The 25,361-nt window shown below is 37.9% G+C and overlaps 1 protein-coding gene across 3 annotated transcripts in view; it reads right to left on the bottom strand.

Annotated features, from left to right (window-relative positions):
• The window catches only part of STAM (signal transducing adaptor molecule), a 37,569-nt gene that overhangs the window by 11,719 nt on the left and 489 nt on the right, over positions 1-25,361 (bottom strand). Inside the window, exons 2-10 of one of the 3 annotated variants that reach the window (XM_080639590.1) lie at positions 12,872-12,956; positions 6,405-6,480; positions 6,222-6,317; positions 5,529-5,675; positions 5,183-5,273; positions 3,814-4,006; positions 3,397-3,491; positions 2,046-2,134; positions 206-293 (exon numbers count right to left, since the gene is read on the bottom strand). In XM_080639590.1, coding sequence (XP_080495716.1) covers positions 206-293; positions 2,046-2,134; positions 3,397-3,491; positions 3,814-4,006; positions 5,183-5,273; positions 5,529-5,675; positions 6,222-6,317; positions 6,405-6,480; positions 12,872-12,956 — 960 coding nt within the window. Of the gene's footprint in view, positions 1-205; positions 294-2,045; positions 2,135-3,396; positions 3,492-3,813; positions 4,007-5,182; positions 5,274-5,528; positions 5,676-6,221; positions 6,318-6,404; positions 6,481-12,871; positions 12,957-25,361 lie in introns of those variants that run through there. The other 2 variants (XM_080639591.1, XM_080639592.1) reach the window with 2 other exon arrangements.

Below are 25,361 nucleotides of genomic sequence, written 5' to 3'. Positions count from 1 at the left end.
CCTCTTAGATGTAGGAAACAGGAAGTGAGAAGATAATTACAGCTCAAGCCCTTCTGCATGCTTTTAGTGTGAACATGAAGCTGAAATAGTTTCAGCTTAGTTTCAATTAGGTTTGATAGAGGTAATTACTATTATTAGTAATTAGTATTATATAATTACAGAGATGAAAACAACAACAACAAAAAAACCAATAACATCTTCTTACCCTCAAGATGAAGCAATTCTGGGAGGTCTGGCTGGTCATCAGATGGATCCGCACTTTGTAACATCTGCAAGAGTTGGTCCATTTTGTCCTAGAACACAAATTGTGTAATTAGGGCATATGTGTACGTGGCAGAATTAACACTTTCAGGATAGTAAATTAGAGCAGCTACTTACAAAAGCTATTTTGACCTCTTGGGCTTTGGAAATCATTCAGACTTAACTTCAAGAAAATACAAGTCATGCATGCTACCCTACAGGAATGTAGAGTACAGATGCTCAAACAAGGGAAAGCCAAATGATAAAAAAAATGTTACCATTTCTTATCACAAGTAGATAAAAATACAAGAGAAATGCGCAGAAAACTCCTTTATTTCTAGAAGCCCTTCTAAACAGTATTTTCTGAGCAGTTTCTAGTTTTTCCGTTCCCTATTACAGATGCAATATCACCACCTAGTGGGATTAGTGGAAATGTTTTGACAGAATACATTGAGAGAATAACTTAAAAAGAAATGGGTACTTAAAACTAAATTCACTGAAAAACTATCCTTCATTCTGTAAGTATGAGACCTATCTGCACATGAGCACTAACATATATGAAAGGTTTTTTTTAAGACGACATTTGGACAGGCTGCATGGTTGACTTCAGAGTTAGCCATCCTTCGTTAACCAGTTTAAGTGCAACCCATTTATAAAAATACCAAAGGGCAGAAAATTAATAGGCATAAACTCTTTGAAAAGTATGTCTTGGAGGAAACTATACTGCTTAACCAAACATTACATCTAAATGATTGACAAAAAGTAATTTTTTAGCTGAGTGCTATTAAGTAAATAGCTTTTAACAGGCCAGAGTTATATAGAATCATAGAATCAACTAGGTTGGAAAAGGGAGTATCAACGTGGAAATTAAAACCAAGTTTTTCCTCCTTAACCCCATGAAAAGCAGGAAGAAGCCAGATGAACTACTTTCTTAAAAATTAGAGTATGGTAATTTTAAAAACAAAACAAAACAAGACAATAAAACATAAACCAACATGGAATCACAAAAGACAAAAGGAAGGCACCTCAAGGAGGGCCCGAGATAAGCTATTTCAGCAGATTACTAATATCTGCTGGGAGGAAGGGTATTTGTGGCAGGAGTTAAATAGGACTTTAGGAAGGCAGTAACTAATCCTTCATTCAAAAAATAATTACTGAACCTAGTTGAGAAAGAAAGGGAACAATTCTAAAGACAGCAATTCTAAGCCCTCTGGTAGGGAAAGGGGAAAGTTTAAAAAGAAAAAAAGGTAGAAAAGAAGGCAGAGGAAAACATTCTGGGCTCAGAGTTCCTGGGAACCTTGCAGAATCACTGTGGAGATTGTGCGAATCTTGCTAAGTATAACTTACAGAGAACAAAAAGCTCACAGTTTTCAGAGAAGGAAAGAGATCTTTCAGATTGGGGGAAGTCAGTGGTGGTTACAGTGGAAATAGATCTAAGACAGTATTCAAGATGGGTGTCTCCAAGGTATCCTGAAGTACTTAAAACAAACTTGAATGCAAATGTGTCACTCCACAACAAGCTTCTAGTTTGGAGGTGAACAGCTGTACAATCCTGGAGTAGGGCCCTAAATGGAATGCAGTTTCCATATTCAGTTTCAGAAACTCCTAAGAACTTCAAAACACATGAACAAATTAGAATACTGCACTTTTTTTATTTTAATTAGCAACTTTCGCCTCCCATTAATTTTCTTTTGATTATGTTCTCCTGATATTTCAAATCGGCTTTGAAATACATGACGAAAGGGTTAAACATCACATGTTTAAATGTACCGGCAGTTGAAAATCAGTACTTTTATCTTGCTTACTTCATCAATATAAACTGGTTCAGGCTCAGGTTCTATAGTCTCTACTTGAACTTCATCACTGAACTGCACTGTTTTCTTCTCAGCTTTCACTGTAAGATGAAATAAACAAGCAGTTTACTATAAAATAAAAATAAACAAAACAATGACACAAGTATTATACAGCTAGCCTGTTGCTTAAGTTCGTCATATTTCAAATATCTACTGTGAAAATTTAAGAAAAAATAGTATTTTATTGACATTTGAAGGCAAAAACTTTCTCCATATACTTAAACAATTTTTTTAAACAAATCTGTAAACTGCTTAACAGATATCAGTTCACACAGGTTCAATCGAAACATGTCTTAGCAAGTAAATATCTGTATCGTAGTCTCCCTGTACACAACATATTATTAAGCATCAAGAAAACAGATTAAGAGAGAGTAATTGGAAAAAATACAGCTAAAAAGTCAGGATTAAGAGAACACTGGTAAAATCATCTATGACAAACCAGAGCCTTCGTTTCTCCAGAGCAAAGCATAGAATTGAAAGTTCTCAAATTGTGCTCTTCTTTCTCCATCAAGTAGTACCTGCAAAAGCATCTTACTCTCATGTAGTGGAGGTCACAGCAAAAAAAAAACCCTACATATTTGGAAAAAAAGCCAAATACTACTTTTATTATACTACTCTTATCAGTTAATCTTAACATAGAACAGATGACCCCTAGAGCATGTAATTCTGCTGACCTGCTCGTACCTGTGGCACACTCATATTGAGATCACAAGAGATTAATCTTTCAAACCCATCAGATTTACAGAAATCAGGTCTTGTCACATATTTAGTATTTTTATTAAATATTTACAGTAGGTTAGATGATAAAAATACAAGAAGATAAGCAGTATGCAGGAGAAACCCTCCTTCCATTATGCACACATATATACCTACAGTATGGAAGTTTCTTGAATTGTCTGAACTGTGATAACCTGACTCCAATGCCTATCTGCCCAGGGGCCTTCAGGTTTTCCTTGATTAGGTAGGTACCCTTGCAACTAAGCAAAAAAGCAATTTGGAAAAAAACTGCTGTTGCCTGCATCTCTCTAGATGTCAATGGAGTTCTTAAGTAAGTCTCAAGGAAGCTACTGACAAAGCCAGCAGCAGACAGCACCATATTTTTCAGCAAATGCCAGCTTGGGCAACCTTGGTCTGACACAAAGGTATGACTATTGTTTGTGAGAGAAAAGCAAAGGCTTCTCAGTTTTGAGTATCATCTTAGCTTGCAGATGAACTCTATCGTAAGGGACAGTAAATCACTACAGAAGTATCCTGTGGGCCATGGCAAGGCTTGATATATATACATAAATGTAATGTTACTTACTCATTTCTGGCTCAGCAGAAAGATCAGCTGTTACAAAGTTAGATGGAAACAATCCTATACCCTGATGAGTTTCACCTTTCCACCAATTTGGATCACTAAAGATAAAAAAATAATTAAAGCACCCATACATTAATAATACTCATATGAATCTTCCTAGTAATTGCCCTGTACAAGGCATTTTTGTTACTTGTACATAAATACAATTTGCATACATGCAGAAATATTTATACAAGAATCTTTATGCAATTACATTTGCATGTAAAAAAATCTAGGAGATAACTAAATAAATAAAGTATTTAATATTTAAACATATTTTATCACAATGGTATTCTAATGTATGCTTCTACAAAGGAGATATCATAGCCAATTGTTTTTTACAGTCTACTGTACTTCTAGTAAGCATTCTATATAAATCACCTGTCATCAAGGATAGTTATAAGTTCTCCAGCTTTAAAAGTTAATTCGTTGTCTTCAGCAGCCTCAAAATCATAGATTGCACGAACTTTTCGGCCTTCATGTTTGTGGTTTGTTAAAAGGCTTGAGGTGCTTGGATACAAAGAGGAAAGTGTTGCTTGCTGTTGCCTTTGCTCTTTCAGCGACAGTTCAATCGCTACAAAAGAAGAGGCATTAACATGAAAATTCCCTATAAAAATAGTTTGAATTATATGAAAATTTAGCTCAGTGAAAACTTCTGATATATTTCCATTCCTGTTGCATCATGATCAACTTCTGCCTTTCAGTTAGAAATAATGGTAAAAAAGATTTTTTGCAGCTAGAGAGCACAATCTGCCAAGAGATTTACTGAGGTTTTCAACATGGACAGGATAAATAAATAGTACTTAAGTATGAACAGGATAACTCAGTGAAGTCATCCATTTTTTATTAAAATGTTGTTATTACCTTCAACTGATGTAAAGTATCGACATCCTTACTAATAAGTACATGATGTTGAAATTTTCCACATCACTTGAAATACTAAAAAGATACAACTGCTCGGGTGCATTCTGTTTCTCTGTTAGATTAGGAGTTTGTAGCTTGGATACACAGAATCACACAGATTGGTTAAAGTTGGAAGACACCTTGGAAGGTCATCTTGTTCAATCCCTTGCTCATGCAGGATCACCTGCAGCTGGCTGCCCAGGACCATGTCCAGATGGCTTCTGAATAGCTCCAAGGGTGGAGACTCCACAACCTCTCTGGACAACCTCTGCCAGTGCTGAGCACAAAGCCGTATTACATTCAAGGGCTAACATCTGATGCCTTTACATTACTGAAGTTTGACATCAAAAACCAGTATCTCAACCACAAAGATCAAACCAAAAAGAGATAACTCTTCACATGTCTGGTTAAGGATCATTAAATGACCTTTAAATATACTTTAGTACAATAAATCAAAAGAAACCACCCTAGTTTTGTTTACTGGGACTGCAGTGAGACGTTTGTAATTTATGCTTAGAGCAATCAAAGCCTCAAAGTATACTACAGAAGCAGTATTAAAAGGAATAAAAGTTTAGTGTACCCAAAATACTTTCATACAACTTACATTATAATCCGTATTTTGTCCATCCATCAAATGTTTAAATTGCAAGTGAATGTGCTTCACTTGCCCCAGAGAGAGGGAAAGGAAAGGAATAGAAATCATAACCACAAAATCCATAAATACACTATTCACATAGGAATACCACAATCCATAAATACACTATTTATATAGGAAGCAAAACATTTGTTCCTGCTTTATTTGACATTTACCAATATATTCATTAGGTCAGCAAGTAAATGCACTCACCTTTAGCTAAATCCTCCTCTTCCTTTTTGTTGGCTACTGTACCAGGATCTTTGGCAACTAGAGCTGGGCTTGCTTTTGCCTGTTCAGCAGCCTGGCCAAAGTGAAAGATGTAAAAATTAACTCAACAAAAAACTGACAATGCATTATGTTCACCATTTTGTTCTGTATTCATCTGCAATGTAAAATTCTAAGGTAAGTCAGAGCATTTCACCCTTCAAAGGAATGTTTTATTAAGACAAGACAGTTTTTATGTTGTTTGACAAACACAGAATTCAAGACTGCAAACTATAAAATACGAAACAGAATTTGTGATGCCCTTTAAGAAAAACCACACAATTTAATATACCTGTGAACCAATAGCTGGAAAAGTAACTCCTTGCTCTTTAAGATTTTTTATCATAGCAGATATTAAACTAAGCTGTGGGTCATTCTTGAATTCATCAGTCCATTCCACCATAAGGGCTTTCAGCTTTTCACAAACTTTTGGATGACCCTGCAAGAATAGTAGAAAGTAGTTACATAATGTAGGAATCTGTTCTTAATTACTTCATATAAAATAATTTCATGTTACTCTCAATATAAACTACATAAACACTTTATTTTCAAGTCAACTGTATCATTAAAGGATATCTTTGTTAGAAATGGAGACTAGCACACCAGCATTGTGTTTGTACAATACATACTAGGCCCAAAATAAAATAAAACAAGGTTATATAAAAGCTCTGCATTATCTCCATTTCACCACATCTGCATTAAGCATTTCATTGCTGTTATTTAACGTGCAAATGAATTTGTATACTTACAAATTAACACACGAGACATCACCTCCCACAGACAAAATATGTAAGTAACTAGTGTCTAGTGGCATTCAGGAAGTTCTTTCTCACAGCCACAGTCTTCCCAGTAACCTTGTATACTCCTCCCCAGCCCCCACATTTCCAGTCTTCCAAAACTAGTTTCCATTCCACTTTCAGATTACCCCAATTCTCTGTCTGATTTCACTTTTCTATGAATTGTATAACCCAATGCAATACATTACCTTATTCAACACATTGCTTACTTCACTGGCAAAATCTCTTGAACAGACTTCTAAATGAAAGATTTTACCACAGTTTGATACACAAGCTCCTAGAAGCTAAAGAAAGAAAGATTAAAACTCAAAGAAGATATTTTGCAATATAATTGCTCACAAAGTAAAAGCATTACATTAAAAAGAACCTACTGTTAATGCTTGCATAGCAACATGGGGATCTTTATGGTTCACTCTCTTCATAATAGAACGAAGACAGTCCTTAGGCCTGAAAAACACAAAATAGATTTAAAAAAATGTAATGGAATGAACATTTCTTATTGTACACATGATAACGCTTACAAACAGTAACATTGTCAGTAAATTATTTGGTAGCCTATAAGTGCAACATTAAAAACAATAGATTTACAATTTTAGTAGTTGCAGACAGTTCTACCTGTAAGATTGCTAACTTTCTTACTTATCAAAATGTCTCAATAAATTACATTACCTTTTGTAGTTACAGCTAAATACTGTAAATATTCTAGAAATGCATAAAATCCCTTGCAGTTAGAGAACTGTAATTCTCTGTACTCCATGCACCCACTCCTCCATATTTCACATACATATGTAAGGATATTTGCTTGCATATTGATCACCGACACCCTTTTGTTAGGTTGTTGACAGTTTTTTATATTACCACCACTATGTTCCACAGAGTCTCTTCTAATCTACAGAGTACCATTTATAAAGAAGATATGCAATAAACCAGTAAGTCTTAAAAGACACTATTAGAACATTCTACATCAAAGTTTCAAAACCATTAAATACAGAATTTTAAGTATTATCTACATTTCGGTAGATAGTGTGAAAAAGAAATTTAAGAAATAATTTGAATGGGAGTTTCAGACAGTTTAGCATATTAAAATCTGTGTGATTTTCTGTTGTTTTGTTCTGTCTTTAAAGGTAGTAGAAGGCTGAGAGAGGCTGGGGTAGGAATTGTCATTGGCGTAAAAGCATTACCAGTTGAATAGACCTGAAAAGGTACCCTGAAAGAGGGTAAGTAGGGAAAGAGGAAAAGAGAAGGTGTATTTAAACTAAGAGATTTGATGTATTTCTGGACTATTTATGGTACCTTTTTTTTGGGGGGGGTAAAGGGTACTGAAATTATTTTTCTATTCAACTGATATCCAAGAACTAGCATGAAACTCAGGTATAAGTTACACCATGGCTTGTCTATACTATATTTGGCAGTGTCTACTTTTTACAGAAATGTCCACCTCATATTTAGTAGTACTAATTTTAGAAAATGCTATCACTCATCAAGACTATGTATCACTCAGTGTATACCTTCATATAACCAACTATTAAAAATGAAGGCTATAAGGCAAGCACTGCCTTTTATCTATTAATTATCCAAGACTTTTCATGCATTCACTTTAATTGAGAAAGAATACAGGCCAAAATTTTCAGAAATAACTGATCTTTTTAACCATTAATTTAATAGTAGGATTACGTAGGATTACCTATGTGATATGAGTGTGAGCACAAAAAAGCGCATGTCCATTAACTGTTAAACCAGTATTTATAAAGGTAGGGTGCAGGTTCAAGAGCTTAGCAGTTCAGGAACAGCACCATTAGCCTAACATTTTTATTAAGGAATCACAAGTCTTATTAAAAAGTAATACAGTTTCAAGAAAGCCTCAAAGCCAAATAATGTTCCATATGTGTCAAGTAAAATTTTGAAGAGGTAAAAAAAGAAGTAAACCCCTCAGTAATTCATAAGAATACCTTAAAAATTTTTAAAAAAATCTATTTGCTCCCATATTTAACAGAAATTATTACTATTTGAGTGTTAATGTTTTAACATGCTCAAACATTAAAAAAAATCTTTTTATTATATCTACACCAAAATAATCCCAACAACCCAGGCTTACCAATGTTTAGTCACACACACTAAGAATCCCTGTTCTAGACAGATCTGTAATCCTTATTTTTACTTCAAATTAATCCATCATACAATTTAGCTTGTAAAAATGAGTGACAAGCACTATGCAGAAATTTGAGGGAAGGCACATGCCCCATGAGAACAGAATTCTATGTGTTTATTAGACACCTCTCCAGACCACGCTATACAAATATTGGGCTACAGTTCAGCTCCAGCAGTTCTACAATCAAAATTTCAGAGGCAGCACCATAAGCAGGAATAACAAATCCGTAAATGGAAAATAGGGCAAGATACAATAGAAGTTATGGTATTATATACAAATATATCCAAAATATATTCACAATATATTTCAGTTTTAGAGTAAAAAAATATTGTATTTGATTATATTTTATTTAGCAAAGACAAAATTAACAGCAATTGAAATTTAAAATACTACTCTGCACAAAGCATTTAATATATTTTCAGGAATTTATTGTTCATTTACAGTCTAAGGTAACTTGACTGTGGGGCTCATGACTACACAGGTGACTAAATTTTCCTCCTTGCTTCTTTAAAAACAAGCTAGTCAAAGAGCTTCCTGGTCAGCCTGTTAGACATATACTGCATATGACTACATAAAACGCTACTGAGGTTAAGTAACTTGGGGGAACGAGGGGGTCGGAAAGAAAGGAAGGTAGTTTGGAAGACTATCAAGCAAGCAATTTTACTGTTCTCTCTTGTACAAACAGGCACAAAAACAACCGAAGAAGAATCATCTAATCAGAATATTGACTCACTGAGGCAGTGATTAATCCATAAGAAATCAAGACAGAGTTAGGCAAGCAGAAAGATAGACAAACTATTTCCCAGTGACAATTTTTCCATACTCACTCCCAGCAGAGAGTGCTGCAATCAACATTTCTATTTTCTCAGCTGTTGGTGAATTCTCACTTAGTTTTTTTTTCCAGCTGTCATTTTTATTAAGTAACTTTTCTGGAGAAAAACTGATGGTATAGTTTCAAACATAAAGACTGGCATGTCTCAGTAAGTTAGTACAAAAGGTACAACCATCTCAAAGCAAACAGAATCAGCACTTGGCTAACACTGAACTCCCTGAGGAAGGAGTGGTGCTTCCTGCTAAAATATACCATATGTGGCCTTTAATTTTCTCTTTTATTATGCTTAATGAATCATTCAGACTTTATAATGTTATTTTACTCAGAGCTGATAAATTATAGATTCAGTTGTGTAAGGATTTCCATTGCAGAAAACCAATACTGTGCAAAATTCTGTATCTTTTTTGTAGTCAGATGATTCAAAATGCCAGTCAAATATGATAAAAAATAAAATAAAAAATACGCAAGTTTTTAATAATGCTGTGTAAAAAAAAAATGTCAGGGAAAAAAAAAAATTGCCTCTGATGGCAAAACCTTTGTTTTAATCATGTTCCCATGTTGAAAGGCAGCTTGCTCACTACCGATGTTCAAAAAAATGGGATGCCAACAATGTAATATGAAACTGCTGAGCTGTACGAGTTCCTGAAACAAATTCAGACATTAAAAAAAAGTTTTGATTGTCTCTTAGTTAGACAAATCAAAGTGGTTTTTTGAACACTTCTGTTCCTGGTTTTTTTGTTCAAAAAATGTGTAATGAGGCCCTTCGAGACATGGTTTCGTGGTAGTCTTGGCAGCCCTTGGGTAAAGGTTTAAAAATCTACCTTATGAGAAAATGTAGCACCTTTGTAGCATAACAGTTAACAACAATTATTCTGGATGCAAACAAGTTTTTGGCAGACCTAAATAAGACAATGTGTCATGTAACATTGTAGGACAAAAAGTCATTGATCGCAAAGAGTGAACAAATCTACTTCTAGTATACTGTGGCTTCAGGTACAAGATGATCTACATCTAAAATGCTGCACGAATGCAACGAAGCTTACAGACTGGTACACAGAAAACCATAAAACAGAGATTTTGTAATCTAAACTTCTTCCAGCAACAGACAACTTGCATTGGAGCAGAACTGGTTAAAAGATTAAAGCAGATCCCAGTTAAGAAGACCAGCATCCTTGCCACAGGAACTTAAACTGCAGGAGGATTTCAGTGTAGCACATCTGATTTAAACTTAAAATGAGGAACTTTGTCTTGCTTTACCTTGCTTTGGAATGACATAATCCATATTAAACCAAAGAAAACCCACTATCAGCAAGTTTAACAGAATCTGAATTTAAGCAATGAGTCAGCTGACAGCTTATTATTACAAGCAGGGTAAATATTACAAAGATTAAAGTCACAGCCAGGATAAACCCACTGTTTTATTACACATGAAAAAAACCCAACCAAACAAAAAAACAACCAACCAACAACCAAACAAAAACACAAACACACACAAAAAATACCCCAAAACCAACCAAACAAAACCCACAATCCGTAACAGAAATGCCAGCTGTCCCATAGCAATTTAGCCACACATTCCCAGAAGATCTCTAGTTTTGTCTGTACACTCAAGCAGCCATCTCTTGCCAGTTACATACATTTGAGCACTGTCCAAGCTAAAGTTGCTGTGAGACTAAATCTTGCCTGTGGAAATGTTTTCAGTGATTAAATAGGATACTGAAGCCTTCAATAATATTGTTACAGGCTCAGCATCAACATGCACAAGGAGCAGAAATGCAGTTTGATATATACAGACTAATGTGAAACATTATTATCAACTGTTATCTTAACTACAATTATACACAGCAGCACAGAAGTCTCAATATGCCATGCTATTTATAAACACTCCTCTGGAGACCATCTCTAATCCCAAGGAATAAGCTTATTTGCAAACCTGTCCTTTGAAACAAAAGTCCCAGATGGGAATTTGCTGTCTGACATGTTACACTGTTTTCAAGCAGGTTTAGAAGGCAATCCAAGTCATTCTCAGAGAAGTCTCACTAAACAGCAGCAATGGCAAAACTCTTTTTAAGGCCTTAGCTTTAGAACTGAACTGTTACAGGGAATGCTTCAGAAGATGTATATAAAACATTTACAAAGCCTAGTACTACACTGAATAAAAACACTAGATACACTAAAATAATGCCCTTAAACGGTACTTTTATTTGCTAACTCAAATTATACTTTAACGTTTCATGTCCAAAAACATGTGCATGCATAAATTCTATGAGAGCTCAGTAAAGAATCAATAATGAAAGCATTAGCAGACCATATTAAGATGTGTTTAATTTAGTATCACATTTTCAAAATGTACATTTATTAAAGTCCTGGTGACAGAAAATAGCTTCTCAAAACAAGGGAAACAAACACAGAGCTTCATTGTTTTCTGTGACAAAGACACTGGTGGTCTGTTGGTGAGAAAGAAAGGGCAGCAAATGCTTTATACCTCAGTTTTAGCAGTTTCCACATACATTTGAAGCTCATAGTCTCCTTATCACCCAACTGGTGAAACATAGGCTGGATAAAAGGATGGTAAGCTAGGTGAAAAACTGGCTGGTGTCCTAAACTCCTCAAAGAGTTGCCAACCAGTGGTGGAAATTCCAGCTAGTGGGCAGTAACTAGTGGGGTCACTTAGGGATCTCTGCTGGGACCAACACTGCTAAATATCTTCACTAATAACTTGAATTATGGGAGGCAGTGCACCTTCAGCAACTTCACTTTGACAACAGCAAAGTGAAGGGGAACAATCAATATACTGGAGGGCAGGGCTAATCTTCAGAAGGATCTGCACAGGCTGAAGAAATGGGCAGATTGGAAATTCATCAAGGTCAACAATAGCAAGGACAAGGTGTTACCTTTCAGATCCTCTGCACCAGCAAAGGCCAGGAGCTGACCACCTAAAAAGCAGCTCTGCAGGAAAGGATCTGCAGGTCCTATTGGGTGACAGGTATCAGTAGTGCAGCCTGGCAGCAAAGAAAACCAACTTCCTCCTGAGTCAAACAAGTGGTCAGTGCAGCCAACAGGGCTACTGGAGTGATCCTCCCCTTCCATTCTTGTAAGATGGCATCTTGAGTACTTTGTCAGTTCGGGGCTCCCCAGTGAAAGAAGGGTATTTATGCATTGGAGTAAATCAAATTGAGAGGTGCCAGCATGGTCAGAGGAGAGTCACATACAACAAGAGATGGAGAACTGCTTTCAGTTTAATAATAGAATACATAGAAGACGGAGCCGGCCTCTTTCTTAGAGCTGCACAGTCATAAGACAAGATGCAACAGACAAGTTGGAACAGGGGAAATTGTAATCAGATTGCAGGGTTATTTATTTACTTACTTGAGGATAGTAAAATATTGAAATATGTTGCTCATAGAGGTTGTGGAAACTCTGACCCTGCAGGCATTCAAGACTCGACACGGTCCTGAGCAACCTGATCTAATTAGACCTGTTTCAAGCTGGAGGGTTGGACTACATGACCTCTGGAGGTCACTTCCAATCTAGATTATGATTCTATAAGAAAAATCCCTCCTGAAGTCTCCTAGGTTTACAATGCCACTGCTAAAACATACCAGTTAATTTTTCCATTACATTGGCAAAAATTTGCTGTACACAAAACCTAATTTTAACAGATCAACCAGTATCTCCAAAAGAAGAACTTTAAAATATTTGAGCAGAAACACCATACATTTTCCTTTTACTTGTAATAAATTTAATTGAGCTGTTGCAAAAGACTGTATCAGATAATAAAAATTTCATTCTTCTCATCTGAGACTGAAATAACAAAATTAAAAAAGCTTGGTGAGGAAATCTCTAAAGTCACTTACCCTGTGCGTGACTGTCCAACTTTATCGCAGATGTCTAAGATGAGGCCCCAGTCCTCTGCAGTGTTCATCTCACTGGTTGCTTTCTCTGATGAATAAAGATCAAAATACAAATTACAACATAAAAAAGATAAAATAATTTAACAAGATTGTCAACTGAGAGGAACACCTTAATGGCAGAATCTATTCAGCATCCAACTAAAAATGCCAAAACATGAGAACTGAGCAGCGAGACTATATCCTGCTTATATAGAATCATAGAATAGTTAGGGCTGGAAAGGACCTTCAGATCATCTAGCTCCAACCCCCCTGCCATGGGCAGGGACATCCCACACTAAACCATGTCACCCAAGGCTCTGTCCAACCTGGCCTTGAACACTGCCAGGGATGGAGGATTCACAACTTCCTTGGGCAACCTATTTCAGTGCTTTACCACCCTCACAGTAAAGAACTTCCTCCTTATATCCAATCTAAACTTCCCCTGTTTTAAGTTTTGACGTGTTACCCCTTGTCCTGTCACTACAGTCCCTGATGAAGAGTCCCTCCCCAGCATCCTTGTAGGCCCCCTTCAGATACTAGAAGGCTGCTAGGAGGTCTCCACGCAGCCTTCTCTTCTCCAGGCTGAACAGCCCCAACTTTCTCAGCCTGTCTTCATACGGGAGGTGCTGCAGTCCCCGGATCATCCTCTGGACTTGTTCCAACAGTTCCATGTCCTTTTTACGTTGAGGACACCAGAACTGTATACAATACTCCAAGTGAGGTCTCACAAGAGCAGAGTAGAGGGGCAGGAACATTGTTTCATTACTCAAAATGTTGGGTTTTTTAGTTGAGGATACTTTATAAATACAAGCAAATGAGATGACGGGGAAGAGAAGAAGGCAAGGAAAAACCCACAGCAGAACCACACATTATACTTTTCCTACTTGTTTGTTTGGTTTTTGTTTTTGTTTTAATATGGCCAGCTCTGGGTAATCTACAGGCAGAACACTTGTGCCACGAGATACCTGAACTGAATTACTTGCATAGACAGCCATCACAGGCCAAGACATTCTTCTGTATCATAGTCCATGAGCACGGCAGCTGCACTGCTACCAAAGCCAGCCTCATCTCTGAAGCACCATAACAGCTTTTTTGAAATACAGATCATAAGCTGCCTATATGGCATTCCCAAAACTGAAAACAACTGGTAAGCACAGCCCAGAGACACACAAAACACACTGCATGGAGGCAGTTTACTTCCATGACTCCACTGTCTCATTGCCAGTTCTGCTGGAGCTGGAGCAGCTCCAGCTGAAGTGTGTCTGCACAGTGGTCTCCACAGCCTTAAGATCCCATCAGGCTCAGAACTTACATCCAGCCTTGCAAACCCACACCGTTCACTCATACCTAATGCTGTACTTCAGTTAGCTCATCCTTCAGCAGACAGCTGAACCATCCAATGGAACTGAAACATTGGCCTTTTCCATTATTCTACATAACAGTCAGTCGTCTGTACTTCTGGCAACAATTGATCCTTCTTTCCTCACAGTGTCAGCAAAGACACATGGTGCGGCAACCTGCTGTGTCTTACAAACCAAAAAGTAAACTAATGCATGTTTAATGTTTTAAGATAACACCCAGCTGGTTTATGCTATTTTAAATAGCTGGCTAAAACTACAATTAAGGCTGTAATTAATGATATCCCTGATCCATACCAACCACACCAGTTACAACCTTTTTTTAATTCTCAATGAGAATATTTTACAGATTTATTAGTACAAATACAAGCCTTCTATGATGGCTACATCCATTCCTGGAAGTTGAACTTAGTTCTGTATAAAATCTGTCATCTGCTTGCAACACCTTCCCCCTTGTTTGTTGGGATATTTCCTCCACCAACAAACAGTAGACAGTTTGTTACTAAATCTCAGCCTGAAACCCAGTTTCACTGTATGCTTTCTGTCTTCTGTAGTAACAAGCATCCATTAATTCCCTTGGATAATAAAATTAATCATAAGACATGAGGAAAATGAATTTGCCTCTAGAGTTTTAGTTACATTCTGTCTCAAGCAAGGTCAGTTTTAAAAGTTAACGGCATACTGTGAATGTTAGCAGTACTCTATCTAACACTGACTGTCCACAAAGAAAAGGCCACTATCTGTCAGAGCATTAGCGAGTGACTATCACCTTTCACCACTCTGGGAACAGGAGCAACAAAGATGCCTGACAAAATTCCTATGTTGCATCAGTGTTTTGTAGACAGAATTATGACTTAAAGCTACTTAAGTTAAATTACTTACATTATCGTTACTTAAAATCCACAAATGCTCTCTCTTTAATGGAAGGCATACATCTACAGCCAAAAAAACCTTTTTATACATTCAGTATTTGCTTACTCTAACATCTGGCACCCTACCAGCCTTCAGGTACAGCTGACATGTCGCTATCGGACTCTATCTTAGTACCAGAATAAACTCTGATGAGGAGGGAAAACCAGACATTTGTGTTTAAAGTATCAGGGTAGGTTAGCACAGCTGATAGAAGATAACTTAAACTAGAAATGTTCTCCATCTTTAACCCTGATAAAAAATAATTATGCTATAGCAATATGAATGTTTACTTCAGATCCTATCCCTCCACCTCATCATTGCCACAAAATCTTATTCAACTTAGTGAATGCCAAGCCAGGATCAGATAACATTTCAGACTTTACTAAAACAGCTTTTAAAGACAGCACTGGCTCCTTCATTAAATCAGTGTTCTTTAAAACTTACTAATGCCATGTCAAAGACAAAGGAAAGCAGGACTACGTGACAGAGGTACACAGGATTAACCCTGTCTCTAGTTTTCTGAAACAGCACTCTCCCATAAAGCTGGGTCAATCAAATTCAAGATATTGTTTTCTTAGCACAAGCAAGGCCTACAAATTATATTAACGTAGTAATTTTAACCAGTGCAAGCCTGTAAAATCTCACATCACCTCAGATCGTAATCAGTAGTTTTTAAATGTTACTGCTTTTTTCTTTTTTTTTTTTTTTTTTTTCCCCCCATTACAGGTCTTCAACCTTCACCTTTATTTTTCTTGGAGTTGTTTAAAACTATTTTCTTACAATTAATTCCCCAAAGACAGGCACACGAAGTGGTAAACACCATCATTTCAGAGGAAAAGAATACTTGTAACTACGGCTACTTCTTTAGACAACAGTGATTCTGCACAATATAAGAATACCTTTTCAAACTTCAGCAATTTATTTAATTCTTAAAACAAAAGTAAGACACACAAGCGCACATGATGTATCACATTTTTCAGCCTCTCTGCAAGGCACAGGGCATGAGATCACCAGCCTTCTCTCTTTATACTTCTGTACTCAGAAAATTAACTATACCAAGCCAGACCAATTCCATGTTGCCCAACATTCATTCTCTAATGTATATTATACCAAAAGAAGCAGATGCCTAGGAAAACACAAAAAAGAAGGTAAACATTAGTTGCACTTCCCTACAATACACCTTTCAGTGACTAACAATTTGCAACTTTGCAACTCCTGAGTCAGAAACAGTGTTTCAACCACACTGATGTAATCATAAATCACATCTAAAACAATCATTAAGAAAATGTTCTGAAGCAAAATGCATCTCCTCTGATACGAATTGCAGCTGCGTCTGTATCCTCTAAGTTTCTCAGTGAGTTCTAGAACATAATCTCCTTCAAATATCTAGATGTTGAAATCATACTTAAAAACTTATTCTCCCCCTTTTTTTCCCCTCAAGTAAACCCCTGAATAAAATTTATACAAACCTGAACATCATTTGCCTTCTACAGAAAACACCATTCCTCAGTATAAATGCCATCCAGTCTCACTGAAATATTGTACCAAAAACCCAGGAGACGGCATTACACCTATTGATCAGAAGCCAGGCCAGACTGATCTAAAGATATGAGTTACCTTACTTATACTTTGGTTGTGGAGAAAGTACACGGGCCTTTGCATGGGCTCTTTTGGGATAACTAAATAAACCAGCCTTTCCTTGTGCTATAAAGTCCATTAATTTTGTTGAGGTCCCATTTCCCTCCAGTCTACACACACCTGAAGGCTTGGAGTGTCAACAAGATTCTGTTTTCTCCTCTGTTTTTGTACATTATTTAGAAATGATACCCAAATAAAGTTTGTGCTGTGATTTTATTTGAAGTTCCCTATTACAAAAAAAAACCACAACTGCAGTTGATCATTTTTAGGGCAGAAGAAGCAAACTTCTCTCAGAAGAAAAAATAACAATTTCCCAATAATTCATAATTGTCTCAATAGAAATTTATAGTCAGGTGCATAAAGTACTACTGGATAGATGAAGTGTAGTACACGCTGAAAGAATGCACTGCTAGGCTTGCTGGTAAGAGAAATATAAATATTGCTGCACATTTTCCATGCAAATATGGGCCAGTCACTTGATTTCTCTGCCTCAGTTCTGCATCTTAACAATAGCATTTTACTGTCTTATTAGAACTTTGTAAGAGTAAAGACTCTCATAAATGTTTAGATACTGCAGTAAATATGATGGGATACTGCAGTAAATAACATGATGCATTTCTTGGAGCAGAAATAGGTAGAAGACCCATTGCTAACAACATCTTTAGAGAGAAGTTTTGGTACGTTTGAGCTTCCTAAGCTTTAGATTTTACAGAACTTTATTTTTATAAAATTCCAACCTTAGAACTGAGCTTTTTTTCAGCCACAAAGTCTCAAAGATATTAAAACTACATAGAACTTCAAGAAATGACAAAACCAGATCAAGCACTCCCAAAACCAGCACTTGAAATGTACATGATTTGAAGCAGTTAAAAAAAAAAAATCAGTAAAAACTGTCAGAATAGTCTACTAAACTACAGCTTTTAACTTCTAGTTGGTATTTGCTCTTACTCCATTCATGGACACAATTTAACTTCCTCAGTTTCACATCTCTAAAATGAAATACTGAAGTTCTCAGTAATTGAAGTGACAAAGAATGGCTACAGAAAGTCTTCAAAAGAATGGCTACAGAAAGTCTTCATTCACAAGCTAAAATTACAACCAGTTTCTAGCATGATAAAAAAAAAAACAAACAAACAAACAACAAAACTCCACAAAAATATCCCCCCAAAAAATAAAAAAATAAATAAATAAAAAACCAAAACAAAAAAGCCCAACAAAACCAAAAAATCCATTATATCAATGTAAACACCACAGAATGGACAAAAAAATTCAACACTCCCTTCAGCCTTCTCTTCCCCTCTCCCACTGAAAGTCTTGGTTTTTTGCCAAGGCTAAATAAATAATTTTGCCCCCTCTCTATATAAATGCAAATAGTAAAATTCCAAAGCATTGTAAAAACATAAATGCAACTACTTCATCTCTTCAATCTAGTTTAAATAGTGCTGAAAGACTGAAACAGATTGCAAATTTTTCTTTCTTTTTTCAGTCACTCACTAAGAAATTCCAATTACATACCATTCCACATCACTGAAGTTAAAAGTAATTAAATTTGTCCTTTTTGTCTGTCAAATAAAATGAACAAATGCACCTGTTGGCCCATTCTACAAAAAAAAAACTGCTTTAATATTAACCACTCAGCATTTCACTAGCATGCTCAGAACTGTACAGAAGAATACATCCAACCAGGGTCCATGCAGACAACACTGAAAATAACCTCTGACAGGCAGTGCCACCATAGAAAGGAACTAGAATTTCCTGTTGAACCATTAATTTTAAAGCTGTTAAGCAATTTCTTCAGTTTAACTGTATCCCCATTTCCAGTATTCCTAAAAAGTCCTTACGGGAGCACTTACAGAAGGTGTCCTATAAGAGTCCGACTAACTGATCCAAGGCAAAGCAAGCAGCAGTGACCAAGCTACATGAGGCCACCTCAACCTATTTCTTCAGAAGACCTCATTCATCTCACCATGCATGGGGCAACCTGGCCAAAACAGGCATCACTCAACTCGATAAGCTAAGCAGAATGAAGACAAAAGGATTCAAGATGTGGTGAGACACTGCTGAAAACAGTAAGACAAGCTGGGCAAAAATAATGCAGATGTTCAGACATCTTACACAAACCCTAACAAATCCATGGAATTCAAACTACCTTTCACCCAGAAATATTACAACAGAGTAGGAAGTGAGCACATTAGAGATATATGAAAACAATGATGATTACTCTATAAACAAGATGTATTGCAGGCATGTCATAAATGGTGCCAGAACCTATTTGCAGAGCCCCATTGAAAAGGCACAGTAGCATTTCAGAAGGAAGATCATCACGTTGGCTGGGAGTGTTGATCAGCTAGAAGATAGTAAAACTCTGCAGAGGGATCTGGACAGGTTGGATCAATGGGCTGTGGCCAATGGTATGAGGTTTAGCAAGGCAAAGTGCTGGATCCTGCATTTGGCCGCAGCAATCCTATGCAATGCTACAAGCATGGGGAAGAGTGGCTGGAAAGGTGCTCAGGGGAAAAGGACCTGGGGGTGCTTATTGACAGCCACTGAACATGAGCCAGCTTGTGCCCAGGTGGCCAAGAAGGCCAACAGTATCCTGGCCTGGATCAGAAATAGTGTGCTTAGGAGGACCAGGGCACTGATCATCCCCCTGCACTCAGCACTTGTGAGACTGCACCTCGAATACTGTATTCAGATCTGGGCCCCTCACTAGAGAGAAACATTGAGGTGCTGCAGCAGATCCAGAAAAGGGCAACAAACCTGGTAAAGGGTCTGGAGCACAATGAGGGACAGCTGAGGGAACTGGGGTTGTTTAATCTGGAGAAGAGAAGGTTCTGGGGGACCTTATCCCTCTCTACAAATGCCTGACAGGAGGTTACAGAGGTGGAGGCCAGTCTCTTCTCCCAAGTAACAAGTGACAGGACAAGAGGTAATGGCCTCAAGCTGTGCCAGGGGAGGTTTAGACAGGATATTAGGAAAAATTTCTTCACCAAGAGGGTGCTCAGGCATTGGAACAGGTTGTCCAGGGAAGTGCTGGAATCACCATCCCGGGAAGTGTTCAAAAAACTGTTTAGATGAGGCCCTCAGTGACATGGATTAATGGTGGCTTTGGCAGTCCTGGGGTAATGGTTGGACTTGATCTTAAAGGTCCTTTCCAACCTAATTGATTCTACGATTCTATGAAATATACAGTGTTATATTTATCAGCTAGAGGAACAGATTTTACATGTTGGAGACCTACTTTGATTCTTCTGAATATTTATATTATAACTCACACTGTCAACTGCTGAAATGAGAGGAAGCACTTAAAATTACAGCTCTTCCCAGGGAGGAATGAAAAAGAATTACCAGGAAAGTACGGTCTACAAAAACTATGGAATGCAATATGTTTGCTTCAAATTGCCCAGCTGAACTCAGAGTCTGGTGATTAATTTTCAGAAAGAGATACTGAAAAGGATCTGTTTGTTGGCTTTCATACAGAAGAGGTATTCCACTCTTTTTTATCCTGTCAGTGTTGCCATTTTTCACTGAGAACATACACCAAAGGTATCTTTAGAGAAAAGTTCTTGTTTTTCATAAACATTTATAAATAACTGAAAAAAGGGGTGGTTATAGCTTCTTCCCACGCATTTTCTACTCAGCCTCCCTGCTAGCTTACAGTTAATGCCCTTCTATCTAAAACAACTCTGAGAAAAGCAGTAGGCCAACTTGGGCAAAAAAGTGCCAGACTCATGACAAGCTGAACTAAAACCTTGGAATACATCTTCCATTGCAGCCAGAAGTTAACTCACAATCTGTAGTCTCCATAATTATCTGGGGTCAAAAATCTCCTCTGCAACTATTTTCCCTCCTTTTGGCAAACCTGGCCTAAACAGAAAAAGGATGGTCTTAGGGAGACATGTAACTGGATGGTTTTGGAAATGTTGGCTAACCAAGGGAATAAAGCTAAAGAATAATGAGTTTAAATAGTGAAAGTATTTCATTACATGCAAATAGGAATCATAGTCAAAACATTTCTTACATCCTAATAACATCAGACTGTACACTGATGTACACTGATACGTACAATCATATGTAATTCATGCATACTATTAAATATCCAAAGGGTTGCAAGTATAAAATGATCACTAACTGCTGTAGTTAATAAAATGTGTGAAAAATCATTGCAAGTCATATCAGGTTGACAGTTCTACTATATTACTAAAATACTTTCTTAATTTTCTACTACTGTAAATAGTGAGATTGAATCATTCTTCCCACTCTTGTGGTGCTTCAAACCATTACACATTGCAAACTAGACTAAGTGCAAGTACTGCCTTCACTCCTTACCAGGTGAAAGAGAAAAAATCACGCAAACAGCCCCCCTGTATTTTTAAACACCTGCTTTTAAAATCATGAGTGATTTTATGACAACTCATACCAGAACCCGTATTTATTAAAGCTTATAAAACTTCAGAAATAATAAGCAGGGAGTAAGTTCTCTACTTACAATATAGATTGTTTACAATCACAAAGTCACAGAATGGTTGAGGTTGGAGGGGATCATCTAGTCCAACCTACCTGCTCAAGCAAGGTAACCTAGACCACATTACTCAGGCTTGTGTAGAGACAGTTCTTGAATATCTCCAGGGAAAGAGACTCCACAGCCTCTCTGGGCAGAACCTACTCGAACGCTCAGTCACCCTCACAGTAAAGTTCTTCCTCATGTTCAGGTGAAACTGCCTGTGCTTTAGTTTATGACCATAGCCTCTTGTCCTATCACCTGGCACCGCTGAGAAGAGTCTGGCCCCATCCTCTTGGCACTCTCCCTTCAGATACTTAAGCACATTGAGCAGATCCACTCTGAGCCTTCTCTTCTGTGGGCTGAACTGGCCTAGCTCCCTCAGCCTTTCCTCATGAGAGGTGCTCCAGTCCCTTTATCACACTCTTAGTCCTTTGCTGGACCCTCTGCAGCAGTTCCTTGTCTTTCTTGAACTGGGGAGCCCACAACTGGACACAGTACTCCAGATGCAGCTTCACCAGAGCAGAGCAGAGAAGAGAGGGGGGATAACCTCTCTTGACCTGCTGGCCACACTCTTCCTAATGCAGCCCAGGATATCATTGGCCTCCTCAGTCAGAAGGGTACATTGCTAGCTCCTGAATAACTCGTCCACCAGGAACTCCAGGTCCTTCTTCGCAGACCTATTCTGCAGCAGGTCAGTCCCCAGCCTTTACTTTCCAGGAATTGAGGTGAGGCTGACTGGCCTGTAATTACCAGGGTCCTCCTTCTTGCCCTGTTGAAGACTGGGGTACTGTTTTCTTCCAGTATTCAGGCACCTCTCCCGATTGCCATGACCTTTCACATATGATCACGGGTGGCCTAGCAATGATGTCCACCACCTCCCTCAGCAATTGTGGATGCATCCCATCAGGGCCTATAGACTTGTGGATGTCAAGCTCATCTAAATGATCTCTAGCCAAACCCTCCTTAACCAAGGAAAATACTTCCTTTCTCCAGACTTTCTCCCCGATTTCTTGAATCAAGGATTCCTGAGGGGTAGCCCTGACACTGAAGACAATGCTTGACATCAAGTTAGAATGACTACATTAACTCCATATTTACAGATTTTATTCTTGAGATAACATCTAAATGACACTTCAGAACTGCTTTAGCAGGGAGTTCTTCATCAAACCTAGCCTAATCACCGCTACATTACTAATTAGCTCGTCATGACAGATTAGCAAACGGTCTCTTAGTTTTTACAACACATTTCACCATTACTTTGGCTGCATTAAACTTACAGACAAACCTGCATTTCTCAGGAACAATTCTCTGGGAATTTTATGATTAAGGTTGTGAAATCTCACAGAAACAGACTTCACATCAAACTAATAAGAACACAATTGATTCTAACCCCTTAAATGAAGGCTCAGTCTCTTAATTATAAGCTCAATGGTCCAGTAGCTTAAAGATTTTTTCATTTATTAGATTCCAAGATTATGTTCCTTACTTGGACACACTGTCACAGGTTCTCAGACTTGATTATGAAAACCCACGCGAACTTGTGTCACCAATGATTAGCATCCCTTCCTGCTGAAGTAGTCTTAAATATGATAAAAAGAGGGTTCAGAAAACAAAACAAAGTATTTGGGCTTCATCCAGAGATCTGGATTCTTTGAAGATGACAATGGCTGACCTCAAATTTCTGGGCAGCTTAAAGCATTCTTTAATATTATTAGTTTAACAGTAGTCATAAGCAACATTATTTTGCCAACCACACCCTAAGAAGAGATGCACCCTCAAAATCTCTGTACAAAGTTGACACTAAATGGATGACACTATTATGACCATGTTCCACAGCAGAAGCACGCTACCACAACTAGCCAAATGCCGATGACTGGCCAGACAAACAGGGGAATTTCTCCTTCTGAACTTAGAGATACTTATGCTCCTCAAAACAATGGAAAACAACCTAGTTCCAGATGTGTTCTCTGCAATCCATCATCCTAAATGGTTCCAAAATAATTTCCAACTATTACACAGTACAGATTAGCTGTCACGTAGACAAGAATGCCCAGCTATCACAGCAATACTGTCAACCACACCAATGTCTAAATCCACATGAAATTAAGAATAGCTTTTGACTGCCTTCCTGCTTCAGGAATCCAACTTTCAAAAGAAAACTTTCTTGCTTGGCAAGAACAAAAGCAGAGCACTCAACTTTCACTCTGAGAAAAGAACTGAAAAATAACACTACTGCTTGGCAACTTTTGGAAGTTTCCCGAGAACATGAGACCTTACTCACAGCTGACGTTATCTTATGAAGCCTGCCAAGAAGTTCATCCAGATAATAGCACATTCCCAAGGGGCCTTGGGGAAGAAGGGCCCAGGGATACTTTCCAGGAGACTTCATCATTCCCATCTCCCTGGCACAAGTCCAGTTAAGTGATGGATAAAGGCAGCAGGCTCCTGAAAGAAGGTTGCCACCAACTGAACAGCCTGCTGCTCCTTCCGTCTCCCTCAGGACATCATGAGGGAGTCAATCAGAAAGAAGATGTGTTTACTGGTGAAAATTAGGCCACTGCCCACTGCTTTTCCAAGAGCAATTTGAGACTGAGTGGTTATTTCCCTGTGCACATACAGGATACAAAATAATGCTTCTGAAAAATATCTACTGGTCATTGTACTAGGCAAGCATAGTAGGTAAGGTGTTGGCATCCTCTGCACTCAGAAAACAGCAAATAAACCATTGAAGTAGCAGTTGGGTGCTACTCCTTGCATACTCCTTGCTGACAAGCGCATCTACCAGACTCAGTTCTAGAGAAACCCATTCAAGCAGTTTGATTTTCACTACAAGACTGACTTAGGAAGAAGTGAAGGTTTGCCAGAACCTTAGCTATCACTTCTTAATCTTATTAGTTCAAATCATTCTCACATATAATATTACCAATGTTTCAATCTTCTAATGGACCATGGAAAATTGGCAAGCAGTGAAACCTCTTCCTCATTTTCAATTGCCAAATTACACTAGAAGACAGCAAAACAATTAGGAAAAAAATATAGCCATCAACTTTGCCACCAAGAAAATTATAAATAAAAGGGCAGTCTTGAGTAGAAAAGTGCTCTTAACTGTTCAACATGAGAAGAGCAAGTATGCTTTATTAAGATACAACAAAGAATTCCTGATAACATACATACAGATAACATAAATACAGAATACACGCGTTCCAATTAGTTTTGAGCAGGGTTTGCTGGGGTTTTTTTAAGATCTGGAAGAATGAAACTGGAGCCCAGACTTCTGAAGTTGAAACAACATTAAGAAAGAAACAATGTATTTGTAGTTGAAAGCTACAGCAAGTAAAAGGCTACTAAGGAAATTTGTGCCAAGGAACATACATATTGTTACACACTGCTGCAAAAAAGTAATCTAAGGTGGGTGCGGAGGGTACTGATCTACACAGATGAAAAAGTCCATTAAGCTGTTCACCACACAAAGCTTTTCTCACTCAGAGTAAAACAAACGCCAGCAGCAGGTTGGGGACAAATCCCATTACATAATCACAAATCAGACGTGCAAAATTATTTTTTAAATGCCTCGCTTTGGACACATCAGCATTAAGCACAACTTTTGTCAAGTAAAACCCAGGCATTTCCTCTCCATCTACTTTGGCTTTGGAACAAGCAAGGTGGGGATGAAAACTGCCTACAACACGTCAAGTTTCAAGAAAGCTCCCACGGGAATTCACTTTAAAGAGCCGAATACAATACAATGTTCTCATGCCTGTCTGTGAAGAATTATAGAAAGTGCATTTTACTTTCCATCTCCCAGCAACACTTCAGCACAAGCATTTCTCGGTACTTGTTTTGTTGTGCCGTAATGCTACTTCTGCTAGGCAGGCCAGCTTGTCTCCCGCAAGTCCCCCGTACTCGCCCCGTTGGCTCGCCGACCCACGCCGCCAGGCAGGGCCCGCAGCAGCCCCCGTCCTGTCACCGACCAGGCCGCAGCCACTACCGTCACCTGCCAGGAAGCTCCCAGCCGCTGCTGCTTCTCGCTCCGCGCCACACG

This window comes from Psittacula echo (genome assembly GCF_963264785.1).
Source record: "Psittacula echo genome assembly, chromosome: 2".
Classification (NCBI taxonomy): Eukaryota; Metazoa; Chordata; class Aves; order Psittaciformes; family Psittacidae; genus Psittacula; species Psittacula echo.
The sequence above is the reverse complement of the archived record's forward strand: the minus strand, read 5'-3'. Positions and strand labels throughout refer to the sequence as shown.